Here is a 14,663-nt window from a genome sequence, read left to right as displayed (position 1 = left end):
ACATCCGGTGAGGCAGAGGTTCACGGGTGTCAGAAATAACATGTGGAAATCATAGTTTTGTTTATGCTGTGTGGAGACTGACGGGTGCTAAATCCGCATGTTTATGGCTGTTAAATGACTGTTTCTCTCCTTTTGTTCACACTGTGAAATAAAATAGCTTCTTGAGGTTTGGTTCTGTGGCATTGTTCACTTCAACAGGTAAAACTGTATTAATGTTAATCATTTTATGGCCACCTGGGGGCAGAAGAACAACCTGTAGATATAACATCTCCTATTGTAAAAAGTGAGAATGGCATGCTTCCCCCTGCTTCTTCACCCTGCTTACTGTCACCAGCAGAAACAAACTCCTCCAAATCTCACACACAGCAGCCAAGTTGAACAACCTCACCACCCCCAGCCTCACAGAAACAAATGTACTTGCAATCATACGCCTGACACGTGGGATAGATCACCCTCTGAACCCACACTTCACTCTGCTCCCATCTGGCTGCAGATATAGGGTGTTTGACTGGAGGAAAGCCCATTTTAAAAGAAGATTTGTCCCCTCAGCCATCACAGCGCTGAACAAAAATATGTAGATCATCATGGCTATGTGCTGTCTATATGTTGTTCTGGGGATATGTGTTATTTGAGGGGAGAGGGTGTGTTATCTGTATATGATGTCCATGTGTTGTGCCTTTTAAATGTTTGCTACCAGGAAGAAAGAAACAAAGAACTGGCTTGTGAGAAAACGATTATTCACTTGGCCTTGGCGACAGTAGAGAACCTAAAAAACCAAAAGCAGGAAAATACTGTTAAACGATTCAAAGGCACAGCACATATTCAGAAACGGCGCCTTTAAACGAGCATTGACTGTGCTGTCCTCATTCACTGTTCGTACATATAACTAGAAAAAGTAATGCACTGTAATTTCAACAATTTAAAGAACAGTATAAGAACAGCATGACTGATTAAACAAAAATAGGGAAACAAAGATGAAGAGGAGACTATCTTTCAGCTTTACAATATTTTTATTTCATTTTTCTTCGTTGGAAAGTTGCTTTCCAGATGCCAGCATCCCTGAGAAAGTGTAAAATGCAAATCTTCCAGATATCCCCATCATTAAGCTGAAACGGGCCAGCCAAAAGATATCCACATCTGCAAAACCCCAACCCTGCACAGCCACCTTTCTCTTGGTTAATCACAGACTGGCCAGTGCCTTCTTCCTTTCAGTGAAGTGAGCCTTTTATTCTTTGTGCTGAGGAGATAGTGCCTCCCTCTGCTTGGCAAACTTACTGCAGGGCATGTGCAGAGCTGAGAGCTGTCCATGGTATTACTTTGTGAGGAGTGATATGATTGTTTATCCCTTTACTCTCTAAAATCGAAGGATCCCAGGAGAGCGAGAGCACTGGTGAACAGGCCTATTGGCATCATGTCAGCTAGAAACACAGAGGCGAGTAAATAAAAAATAAAATAAAAGGGTTATAATAGCGTTGAAACAAACTAATAAACACCAACTAATCCCCTTCTCCCTTTAATGATCTTTTTATGAGGTCTGTAGACAGAGAGCATTGCTACTGTTTTTATAGTGTTCCAGTTACTCTGGAAATCTGTGGCAATCAGAATCATTCATGATGCCACATAATCCCAAATGCTACCAGTAAAAACATAACAATATTCAAAAGCCATTAGCTTATGTGAGGCCAAGTGGCTGTTGAAGAATTTCCAAGGGATGGTTAGCAGCATGGCAAGCCTGACCCCTTTGTTATTCCCTCCTGTTAGCCCACAGTCAGCTGGACTCCTCTCTATGCGGTCATCTCGAAGCAGCCCCTGCGGTGAGTCTGCATGTCTCTCACCCTACGGATTGACTGGATCTGGGGTTGGTGGGCTCCCCACTCGTTATAGTGCTTGAGAGGACCCATCTCGAACACATACTGGTAGCCACGGTAGCCAGGGTACTGGTAGCCCACCCAGCTGTGTAGACATAGAGAGAAACATATGTAAATCACAACGCTCTACTAATGTTGTTGGCTAACAGCTGTGTCTCCTTTTAGTTTTCCTTTAACTGCGATGGATTGAAATGACTTACGTTCCACCGGTGACCTGAATGCTGGCAACACGGTCCTGGAAGCCGTAAGACCACAGGCTTGGGATATCTTCATCGCACACCTCCATCTTACGACCCTCGAAGTTTGGACATTCAAACAGGCAAATCTTGTGATCCTGGGGATCCTATAAGATACAAACATCACTTTTATATTAATAACTGTTACTATAGATGTTGTTGGTGCAGATTCTGGTTCGCTCTCTGTCCCAGATTTTAGCCAAAGATGGATTAAAAGCAAAAAAGTAAAGTCAGGATCACTAAGGTTGGATGAAAAAGCAGCATGAGTACAGTTATTGCTGGTTTTGATAGAAATTTAAGCCAGGTCAGAACTCTGAATACTTATAGTTGCCTGGATTTTTTTAGTCTGAACATCATCAAATTGAAGCATAAACGTAAGAAAAATGTCAGCTAATAAGAGCCAAAAATAAAGTCAATCCAAAAATACTGGTAGTGGAATGAGCCTATAAATACACATATAACTGCATCCATAAAAAGCACTTCTCTTTGTGCCAATTGAAGACTGAAAGCTAGACACAATAGACATTAAAAAAAAAAAAAAAAACCTGCAGACTGATCCCAACTCACCATTTTGACGGGCCTGACTGACATGAAGCGGTCACACCTGTAGCTGTTGGACCAGGTGTCCCAGCGGGGATACTCTCCCTTCTCCAGCATGAACATCTCACCAGTCATGTTCTGCTGCTCATAACCCACCCAGCTGAAAGACAGACAGAAAGAGAGATAGATAGATATTATTTAGTGAAAATATTTTCAGTGATTTAACAGAAATTTCGATGGAAAGTGGGGCGACTTACGGTCCACTCTCGACCCTGATGGAGCCGATTCTGTCCAGACCCTTCTCGCTCAGGTTGCGGCACTCTCCAAACAGGTCCATCCTGCGGCCTTGGAAGTTCTCATATTCATAGAGGTATATCTGAAAGGTGAAAACAAGCTCAACGCATTTATTTCTGAAATAAACAATATTTTCAATGCATACTGTTAGTCGTAGTTTTTAGGATTAGTCGATAAAAATAAAAAAAACAGTAGAGGTACCTTGTTATTGCGCAGCCCAATGGCAGAGTGGCTGCCAATGCTACCCTGAGCACCTGAGTGAGACATGATCAGATCTAGAGAGAGGGAGAGAAGCACAAAGTCAGTCACACTTCATTGTGAGGCTATGAGGAGGGTGATCACTGTTGGAAAACACCATGTAAACCAAGAGTGGTGTGTGTGAGCACAAGGATTCCTCTTGGTGGTAAGAGTCCCTGGAAGGATCTTTCAGTCTTCCGAGCCTTCGTTCTTTCGTTCATTCGGCATTTCTTGCCTCAGCGCTAAAAGGGAACATTTTGTTGCTTGAACAGTACATGTTCTGTTGATGTTCACATAGCTTTAAAGTGACAGAAGAAACCTTTCTATATGAACATTTATTTTGTGATGGTAAACTGTAGAATACTGCACTTAATGTGTGTAATCCAGAACAGTCTAATGTGCATCCTGATGAAGGCTTTGATACGACGACGTATCAGACCTATTGTACACTAACACTAATAAAAACAATAGCCAATTTTTTTTTTTTCTCTGAAATTCAAGACTTTAACATTGGAAATTTTGAGTGTTTTCACAGAAAATTAGTCCACCCCCCTGGCTCTGAAATTATTATTTTCTTACCTACAGCAACCTACAGCAGCCCTAATCTGCCGTCGTACTTTAAAGAGTTCACGGACAGCAGGCTGATATGTGGTTCTCACTGCCCTCTGTGATTTCAATATTTTGTTTCGCTGCTTACCATAATCAGAATCAGTGTTGGGTGTGGTTGAGGGGGAGCACCTGTAACCACACCCAACAGTGATGCAACAATGCACTGACAGACCCTGGGGTACACTACTGCATCACCGCAGCATGGTGAGACGTTAAACCAGTCATAAAAATAGGATTTTAAACAGTGTTAAATGGCTTTTTCGAGGTTAAAACATATTGTGAAATCATTCCAGCATTATGTCTTCCTTTTGGACTTGTTTTCTTTTTTAATGTACAAAAATGTTCACTCAAAATCAAAAAAAGGAAGCAGATTTCTGCACAAGAATTTCTAAAACAACGTTGCCCCTTCTTTCTCTGTGTTTCCATTAGTGTCTCCATGAGAGCAAGAATTCTCATTGATATGCCACACAAAACCAATCTGTCCAATCCTGTCGTGATCAAATTTTAGGGATAACAGATTTTGTACAGCACCTCACCAGTCTCAGCATGACAACATAAACTCCTACCCTGCTGCAGTTTATGTCAATACTCCATCTGCTCAAAGTTAGGATTAAATCTTTCAGTCCAAAGTGTGAGCAAACAGGAAAACCACAATTATTCTTCTCAATATCCAAAGTAAGAAGACCTTAGAGTGGAAACTTACAGTTACAATTGCAGGTTGAAACGGACCGACCTTTGGAGAAAGTGATGGAAGCCGGCGTTGTTAGCGTGGATATATATATACATTCACATCCAGGCTGAGGCTACAGAGGCTAGATTCTCACTTCTCATTGGCTGGGAGCTCTTTGGAGAACGGTGCAGGGTCAGAGGTCACGCCGCTTATCTGTGGGCAAGTCGTGCTGACTCGGCTGCCTGTTTGATTGTCCAGCACCATTGTGGGGGACCGGGGACAGTCACTGCCATCAGCAGAAAGTTTGCTTTTCCACACACACACACACACACACACACACACACACACACACACACACACACACACACACACACACACACACACACACACACACACACACACACACACACACACGCACGCACACACACACACGCACACACACACACACACACGCAAACGCACACGCACACATAAACACGCACACACGCAAACACGCACGTACGCACGCGCACACACACACACACGCACACACACACGCACGCACACGCACACAAACAAGCACACACACACACAATTACTTTTGCAGACACCGCTCTCATGGTCTGTCCTTCACTTTCTTTCTAAACTCTTTTTCTGCAGTTTCTCTGTGATCTGTTTTGTCTTTCACCTCCATATTCTCTCTATTTCTCTTGATCCTTGGTGCAGCCGGCCCAAGCCTTTGAGCCCTGTGTGTGTAATGTGCTGACTGGAGCGCTATCCTCTCTCTATTGTTTGGACTGGCGAGTGTTGGACGCTCTTTTGCGTATTAATGCTGGACAGGCTATATCCATACATGCACATCTCATACAACCCCAACTACACAATCATGTCATATGCACACTTGCTGCACACGCTGCAACTTTACACTTTTTTGAGATGCCTTGTTGAAACACTGTTATGAAAAAAAAAAGGTTAGATTTTCTAACACATATTTCTTTATTCATGCTATTCTTGTATGCAGGGTTTTCTCTGTCCATGAACTGTCCGTTCCATGTCAGACCTACAGTCAGCACCTAGGCTATACAAATTCACACATTCATTATGGTACCCAAACTCAAAAAGGCTATTGGGGAATTTTTTTTATTGTACTGCATCAGATTTGTCCATGTCATACTTTTTGGCTAGACCACAACTGCCTTATACTTGGTTTTGTATTGTTTCCATCCTTTTAAAACTCATTAATGCTAAATACTGTAAATAAAAATGTAATAATCAGCCAAACTTATGGGTAGAAATATCTACAAAACAAGATTAAAACAAGATAAAGAGTTAAAATACTTATAACATCACAATTACTCCATTCGTTTCTGACTGATTACTGATGACTGGTGCATTTGACATCCATACATATGGAAGTAATACATATAATCTGTGAATCTATCAGGGTATTTTTGTATAACAAAAATGAAAAAGTGTTTACACATATACAAGAAAAGACTAATACCGTGATGCTGAAGTGAGGCAAGATCTTATTAGAACAATGTGAATTCCCCCCAATGAATAATTTGGATGCAGCTGTTAGACAGTGGTGAAAGGCCTGTGTGGAAATCGGCAATTTGAATTTATAAAAAAGAATCATAAGAGCACAGAAAAAGAGAAATGTCCTCTTTTGTTTTACCAAATTCAAAGACTAATGAACACATTTAAGATATTTTTAGAGTAGAGTAGAAAGGGGTGTAGATTGAGTGATCAGTTGCCCTCATTTTGAGGTAATGACAGAACCGTTTATGATTCTTTCCTTATCTGTGTGATGGCCAACAATCATCCCTTCCTGCTTGCTCACAACTGCATTACCTGCAGGCCTGGGGCATTTATCCTATTTAGACCAGGAAGTAGATGTTTCTGAAGGCGTATGTATCCTAGTGTTATAGTTTTATCTTTACATTTGCATGTGACATTTACAGTAATAACATAGTCTTTATATTGCACAGTCTATTGGTAACTTGGCACAGAATGTAAACATCACATCTCTCATCATCGTTTTGGGTGTGACTGAAATATAATTTAGTTTAAAGGCTGCAGACATTTGACTAAAGCTCTCATACATGAAAGCTCAGCTTCATATTACACTTAAAAATGAATTCACATTGAAGTCATACAAGTCATACAAGGGCGGTAAAAAATATAATGAACATTTTTACATTTTGCTTCTTAACTAACTTTAAACACATTTACTGCCTCATTTATTTCATTTCTCATCATCTCAGAGTATTTAGGAAATACTTTATGAAACAATGAAAATTTATTATAGGAGTTTTTGTGAGAGCTACCACAAGTTTACAGTTTAACTGCCTTGAAAAAGTGTTTTAATTTTTACATAAATGTGCTTTTACAACATGTTTAGGCTCAATTGACAGTTTTAATCGTTAGTCATTTTTATGAAAAAAATTAATCAGAATCAGAATCAGCATCAGAATCAGGTTTATTGCCAGGCAATTTTCATTACAAGGAATTTGACTTGATTTGACAGTGCCTACATAAATATAAACATGAACACAAGCAAACTTAACATAACTAAAATAATTAAAATGAAAAAGTAACATTTAAGTGTACAGTGACAACACGTTCAGCTGTCATTGTCTAAATGTGTGTGTAAGTGTGGGACTTCTTTTGTATGCTCTGAATGTATTTCTGAGTGCATGAACAGGCCTTTGCGTGCCTATCTCTGTCCATGACTGTGTGCGTGCATGACTGAACATGTGTGTATACAGCAGTGAGTCAAAAGGTGAAAGGACCAGAGATGAGGGGTCAGTTGAGGTGGACATGGCGTGCAGATCGGAGATGGAGCACAGCGCAGTGCGGACATAATTCAGTAAGTACATTGTGACAATACATACCCAGTTTGTTTATTAGAAAATGTGTGTCATTTTGCATCCCGTGTTTATTTAATTACATTTTTTTGTTTGTAGCCTGCAGTTTCTGTTTTTTTGCACTTGAAGACTGAATATGTTTTTCCCTTTGCACCAGAGTCACTGGCAAGAGTATCCACATCTGTGATGATGTGTTTCCTGGACCAGGCTGTGCCAGGACTTGGTTTGGCCCATTGGTCATGGACCATTTGGAACTTGTGCTTATCTGCACTGGGCACAGTGCCCTCCATCCAGTCCCACTGCAGCGAGCTAAAGCCCGGCAGCTCAGTGCTGAACAATGACTGGAGCAGCAATGTGCTGACTCCTGCCCCGACCCACAGGCCCAGCTGCTTTTCAGCACCAGCATGTATAAATAGGTCCGTTTCCTCTGGGGTCAGGACATCGTTTTTGTGGAGCCCCCTGTGAGCACTGCACTGCTATTCTTTGGGGCCGGTGAGGTAAGCCCTCCATCTCAATCCATTCATCCTATAGACCATTGTCACTTTACATTTCTGTGTCTTTTGTCGTGTGTTGTTTGTTGTTTCTGCTGAGCCACATAAACGTATAGATCCAGGTCAGACATGCACATACACATAGTGACCATGCACTGGGAGACCAAACAGCACAGTGCCTACATCAACAGCTTGTGCATCATGTGAGAGCATGTAGCCAGCTTCAAGAAAGACTTCATACCCAAACAGATGACATGCAATAGTTCAAATGTTCTTTCATATAGGTCAAGATTATTTCTATTGTATTAAATATGATAACACAAGAATATGATTATAGTGTTAATAAACACTGACTCAAAAAAGGGTGGTGACATGTTGTGTTTGAGCTATGTGATGTTTTGCTTAATGAGCTAATTATATAAATAAAAATATGATTCTCCCTGCTCTCTTCACTGAAAGTAAATCATCACTGAGACACACAGTAGCATGGCTCTGAATAATCCCAACCCACTGGGACCATGGAAGGTGAGTTTGATGTTTTACCATGGATGATTAACAAAAGCAGATTAAGTTCATTTTTAATTTCATGCCTGGCCTGATGATGTCAATGTGTGTGTGTCTGTACACACATCAGTGTGTGCGTGTGGCATGTGCATACTACATGTATGCATTTGTGTCCTCTCCAGATCACAGTTTATGACCAGGAGAACTTCCAGGGGAAGCGTCTGGAGTTTACCGCAGCCTGTCAGAACATCATGGAGTGTGGGGTTGACAACATTCGCTCCCTGAAGGTGGAGTGTGGAGCGTGAGTGAAACTAAGAGCTCTGCATAATATTTCACACTGGGGGGAACTTACCTACAGGAAACAGATGCAGCTATCAATACATTTATAGTCAGCAGCAATTGAAATGTTCAGCAGATCTACTATCTGATTCGCTGTCGGTTTTACAAATGTCCTAATGGTCCTACATGTTGTGTCCATATGCTTGCTGGGGATAGTTGGGCAGGATATGAGCACTCCAGCTTCTGTGGACAGCAGTTTGTGTTGGAGAGAGGAGAGTACCCTCACTGGGAGTCGTGGAGTGGCAGCAACGCCTACCACATTGAGAGGATGATGTCCTTCCGCCCCATCTGCTCCGCTGTGAGTTTCTGTCCCTCTCCAAAGGCTTCTGTTTTTGACTTCGCTTGTTTCTCCAGAAAAGATTAAGAGATAAAAAAACCCCCCACAAAATTTGTCTCATCAAATTGACTCACTTGTTTTTTTATGTGACAGTCTATGTGATCTTATGCACTTTAAGAATTTGGACTTTCCACACAAATTAGATGAATATGGTAAATAACATGTATTTTCTTGCATCGTGGGCACACAGAACCACAAGGAGTCCAAGATGGTGCTGTTCGAGAAGGAGAACTTCATGGGACGCCAGTGGGAGATAAACGATGACTACCCCTCTCTGCAGGCCATGGGCTGGGGCAACAACGAGATTGGATCCATGCAAGTTCAGAGTGGCTCGTAAGTTTAACTTCTGCACTCAGATGGATCTTTACAGGCTTCTGACTTGTTATTGAATTCACCAACATGTTACATTTAAACTCATATACATTCGTGAAATGGGCTGAATGTAGAAATACAGAACAGAAATAAGAAAAAGTACAAAAACAACAAAAAAAGAGGTTTTTGAGAGGTATAGAGATGAGAAAAGGTTGAGGGGGATAAATGGGAGGTAATTGTTTATATATTAATTGATGGATATTCGGGTTGTACACAAGAGCACTGGGATACTTGTTTGAGTTGTATATTTAAAAAATATGATTTCATTGTTTAAGTTACGGAGAAGGGGTAGGACTAGACAAGTGAAAACTTAATCCTACTCCTTTTCATATTTGTTTTGCAGTTTATTTGTTTTTTATGAGAATTTTAATATTGAGTTAGCCATGTTGACTGTTTATTTGATTATTGTTTGCAATAATTTGTTTTTATTTTACATGTTCAAACTAAACAAAACTAAACATGACATAATACAACAGATCAGTATATTGGTAATATTAATAGAAAATCAATCAATCAAAGGATAGTGTTATTGATTAAATACTGAAAATGAATATATAATAATAATGAACATGTTGCATTGCATCAATAGAGTTGCACCGTTTTTTTTGCTGTTACACTAACAACCTGCAGACACAGACACCTGAACAACCACCTGATCCCATCCATCAGGTGCAAATTATTTATTGCATCTTAATTAGTGTCAACAGTGCAATTTTGTAGTTAGGTGTAAATTATGTATTATACCAGGATAAACCCCTTGAGATGTATTATTTAGTTTTCAAGGGGTTCCATGTTTCTGTAGGGTGCATAGGGTTCATACTGTTGGTTATCCATGTTCAAAATATATATAGGTTTCTAACTTTTTAGTGTACTTATACGTTTTTTTATCTATCTATTACAGTTTAAAAATGAGCACTAGCTCCCATTTAAGTCTGATTCATTTGAAATGATCCTCATTGATTAATCAAATTGATTGGTTTATTGGTCGACTGACACGAAAATATTTTGATAATTAACAATCGTTAAAATCATTTTTCATTCAAAAAAATGGCAGGAAATGCTATTTTCAGCCTCTCAGATATGGAGATTTCCTGCTTTTCTCTGTTTAGTATCATATTAAACTACAAAACAAGACTTTTAAAGACATCAGCTTGGACTTTAGGAACTTTGTGAATTTTTTCACTATTTTTTGACAATTTATTGACCAAATGCTTAATCCATTAATCTAGAAAATTAACTAATATAACAGAAATAAAGAAATACAATGTTTCCCATTTTCTGACAAAGTCAAAATTACTACTTTAACCTGATAATTTCTCGCTACCATTTCTATCATATTTCCCTTTGTTTGAATGAGTGACATGATCACAGTGACAGTTTTAAAGAGACCTAACAGCTGCCGTCTTCTCACATAGTTTTGAAGAGGGGTTATTTTCAACCATTAATCACTGCTTTCCTTCTTCCTCGACTGCTCCCTCTCTCCGCGTCCAGCTGGGTGTGCTACCAGTTTCCAGGTTACCGTGGTTACCAGTACATCATGGAGTGTGATCGTCACGGCGGCGAGTACAAACATTACAGAGAGTGGGGCTCCCATGCTCAGTCCTTCCAGGTGCAGTCGCTGCGTCGAATCCAGCAATAAGACCTGCAGCCTCATCTCCCAACCTCTCACTCTTTACCTCCTCCTCCTCCTCCTTCTCCTCCTCTTCCTCTTCCCGCTTCACCCAGTCATTCCAAGCTTTAGCCAGCTCTGTTGGACCTTAGTGAACTAAGGCTGACACGTAGGTGGTGCTTCACAACAAAGATGTTTACCGCACTTTTGTTTTATTCTGTTGTCAAATGAAAAAGAAATAAATAAAACACAGTCACTGAGGAAAAGCTCCTGGCTGACGCCCCACTGAAGAGAGAAGAGGAGGAAGTAAAAGGCCTCAGAGTGGAGATGTCACTCAGAGTCATTGCTCCTCATATTCGTGGGTAAAGATGGTGCTACCAGTGATCAATAAAGAAGGAATGGACAACAACAAATAAACAGAAATACAAGAGTCTGCTGCTAACATCCATGGTGCTCAGATGTGATTTATTTTCATTGTTTGCTTTTGGAAAGTTTTAGATTTACAGAACATTCACACTATGGCTTCTCCATTCACAACATACGGGCACACAAGACGAAAAAAGAAAAAGGTTGTACCAAAGCTGAGCAGTGTAAACTACAATAATTCTTGTGTTGCCTGGTGAATATACATTTGAGGAAGTTCTGAGTTTGTGATGTGAAAATAATTCAAACATAAAAATCAACAGCATGTAGTAAGTGCTACTATTATTGATTGGAAATCAGGTGCAACAGTGAGTTCATGAGAAAACCATGCTCTGATAGTTTTAACGGAAGATAAACACTTAAATCAACAACACAACCAAGTTAGCTGTATTGTGGTTGCCCTATCTGTACACACAGTAAAAGATAGGCTTAAGGTTGCTGATAACAGTTAATAGCATACCTACTATGGAACTTAACTTAACTTAACTTAACTTAACTTAACTTAACTTAACTTAACTTAACTTAACTAAACTTAACTTAACTTAACTTGAAATTAGAAAGCTATTGAATTTCTAGCACTGAATATTTAATAATTGAAAATATGTATCTGACTGCATTGACTCTGAATTTAACTCTTTATTTTTCAGTGTTCATAATTTCAAGGCTTAAACATTCAACATTAAAAAATTTAAAGTTAAAAAATTTTAAGTAAAAAAAAAACAATATGCCAAATTCAGAAGCAAAATTCAGTGTTGACATTCAGGGAACCAGGGAAGAGCAATGAATTCCAGATAATACTCCATTTTCTTGCATACATACAGTGGTGCAGTGGTGTTCACGAGGTGGGGGATCTGCTAGGTAGGTGAGTATGTGACCATGAAGGGAGTGGGTAAACTTACATTTTTTTATCATTGTCATGCAAAAATAATATGTCCAGCACAACTATTGACAATTATTTTGATAAAAAAAAATGATATACTCTATATATTCCAATGTCTTTTTGGACGATAAGTGGGTATACTGTAAACTGCCAGTGTAAGAGGTATACTCCGTATACGCATACTGCGTTTACCCTCCACTACACCACTACATACACAACAGCACTGATGTTTTTTAAAACATGCAGAGAAATGCATTTTCACTTAGATCCCTTGTCAATAATCTTTAAATTAAACCAAAAATCTCTGATGCCATGAGATAAAGAGTTACAGACCTTTTGCTACATTTTTCGCAGTTAATGGTACAACAGAAAACTGTCTGTAGTCAAAGGAAAAGACTAAATAAAACAAGAAACGTGAGTTTTCAGTCATAAAACAACTCTGATACCCACAGTAGTACAAGATTAGGCTACTTGTAATCAGTAATATACTGTATTTCCCAACAATAAACAGCCCCAAGCCCAGCGTGTTCCTTTACACATAGGTTAAATTCCTATATTAGCATACAGTCCAAAAGAATTTGGCATCGTACAAGTTCAAGTCTACTGAGAACATTTTGTAGAGCAAATCATCAATCAACAGATGTGTGATAGGGAAAGAATGAAGATTTTAAAAAGTATGCCTAAATAGGATGTGTTCAAATAAATAAATGACAATAAATAAAGACGAAGAAACAAACACACACACACATAAATGAATAGACATGCTAGAAGTTATTGGTCACTCACACATTGGCTTTATGACATAAAGTCAGAATGGTGTGGAACTATTCCAAACAGAAGAGACAAGATGATATGTGAGAATTAAATATTGGCAGAAAATCTTTGGTGCTTAGACTCGACAGGGAGATTTGTAATCAGGGGACGTCCACCCCGAGTAGCAGCAAGACAAATACCTACATGGAGTCAAGACACTGTGGTGGTGGCTGATGATTCTGAGTAGACTGATGGAGCTGTGAAGACTGGCGGTGATAGGGAGGTGGAGGGGCGAAATTGACGGATGAAAGGTGCGGATAACAGCAGCATGAATGTACTAAGGGAGAGAGAGAATAACATTTAAAAAGTATGTAGGTGTCTCACTGTGCTATTGGACAGATGTGACCTGAAAACCCCCTGGTGACATGATTGACAGCCCCAGAAAATGACAGTAAAAGAAAGAATGCATGAGAGGAGTGAACGACAGGATGCATAAGCATGCAAAAGGTTCAACTTAAGCAAAAGTTTCAATAATAGTGTCATACAATTCTTCTGAAATAAAATGGTTCTCATGTCTCTTATAACACAGAAAACAAACAAACAAACAAACAAATTATGAAGGATTAACAACCGGATTAAGACTCACAACCTAAATGTTGCGGTGGATTATACAGTTTAACTGGACAAACAGGCTCAGATGGTTTTCCTGGGTAATCAAGTTGATTACCTTGGTGCATTTTAGGGGCTGTTAAGGTAGAACTTGGGCAAAAATATGTAAAGTTCACTTTACTTTTATTTGTTTTTTTATTGATCAACCAAATTTACAAACAGCAAAGTGGGTGGAAGCAATATAAAAATCTTACTGCGTCTGCAGGGACTTGCACAGACTTTTTGAGGACTCTTAAGCACATGTTTTGGCTAGAGGACACTTTAGTACGTGTTTTGGCACCTAGAGGACACTTTAGCACACGTTTTGGCTCCCAGAGAATGCTTTAGCACACATTTTGGCTCCTAAAGAACACTTTAGCATACATTTTGGCTCCTAGAGGACACTTTAGTACATGTTTTGGCACCTAGTGGACACTTTAGCACATGTTTTGGCTACAGAACACTTAAGCACATGTTTTGGCTCCCAAGAGGACACTTTAGCACACGTTTTGGCTCCTAGAGGACACTTTAGCACAAGTTTTGGCTACAGGACACTTTAGCACATGTTTTGGCTCATAGAGGACACTTTAGCACACGTTTTGGCTCCCATAGGACACTTTAGCACACGTTTTGGCTCCTAGAGGACACTTTAGCACACGTTTCGGCTCCTAGAGGGCGCCTGAGCACATGTTTTGGCTCCTAGAGAGCACTTTAGTACAAGTTTCGGTTCCTAGAAGGCACTTTAGAACATGTTTTGGCTCCTAGAGAGCGCTTTAGGACACGTTTCGGTTCCTAGAAGGCACTTTAGAATATGTTTTGGCTCCTAGAGGGCACTTTAGCACATGTTTTGGCTCCTAGAGAGCGCTTTAGGACACGTTTCGGTTCCTAGAAGGCACTTTAGAACATGTTTTGGCTCCTAGAGGGCACTTTAGCACACGTTTTTGAACAATTGTGCCACGAGGGGGGCGCCACTATGTGTCTGTGTGGCAAAAACGGAATAGCAA

The 14,663-nt window shown here is 39.8% G+C and overlaps 2 protein-coding genes across 2 annotated transcripts; one reads left to right on the top strand and one right to left on the bottom strand.

The window, feature by feature from the left end:
* Nucleotides 1-1,784: 1,784 nt before the first annotated feature.
* Nucleotides 1,785-3,205, bottom strand: crybb1l3 (crystallin, beta B1, like 3; the record flags this gene model as incomplete). Its single annotated transcript, XM_083914436.1, has 5 exons — nucleotides 1,785-1,953; nucleotides 2,069-2,211; nucleotides 2,672-2,804; nucleotides 2,902-3,020; nucleotides 3,140-3,205. The coding sequence occupies 5 exons, from the start codon at nucleotides 3,203-3,205 to the stop codon at nucleotides 1,785-1,787; spliced, it is 630 nt and encodes a 209-aa protein (XP_083770562.1).
* Nucleotides 3,206-8,268: 5,063 nt separating this feature from the next.
* On the top strand, nucleotides 8,269-10,985 carry cryba1a (crystallin, beta A1a; the record flags this gene model as incomplete). The annotated part of the gene is made up of 5 exons (XM_083913498.1): nucleotides 8,269-8,319; nucleotides 8,481-8,599; nucleotides 8,794-8,935; nucleotides 9,165-9,307; nucleotides 10,838-10,985. Exons 1-5 carry the CDS (start codon nucleotides 8,281-8,283, stop codon nucleotides 10,983-10,985), a joined length of 591 nt encoding a protein of 196 aa, XP_083769624.1. The 5' UTR covers nucleotides 8,269-8,280.
* Nucleotides 10,986-14,663: the final 3,678 nt, after the last annotated feature.

Source organism: Echiichthys vipera (assembly GCF_963691815.1).
Source record: "Echiichthys vipera genome assembly, chromosome: 5".
Taxonomy (NCBI): domain Eukaryota; kingdom Metazoa; phylum Chordata; class Actinopteri; order Perciformes; family Trachinidae; genus Echiichthys; species Echiichthys vipera.
This window is presented reverse-complemented; position numbering and strand designations above follow the sequence as displayed.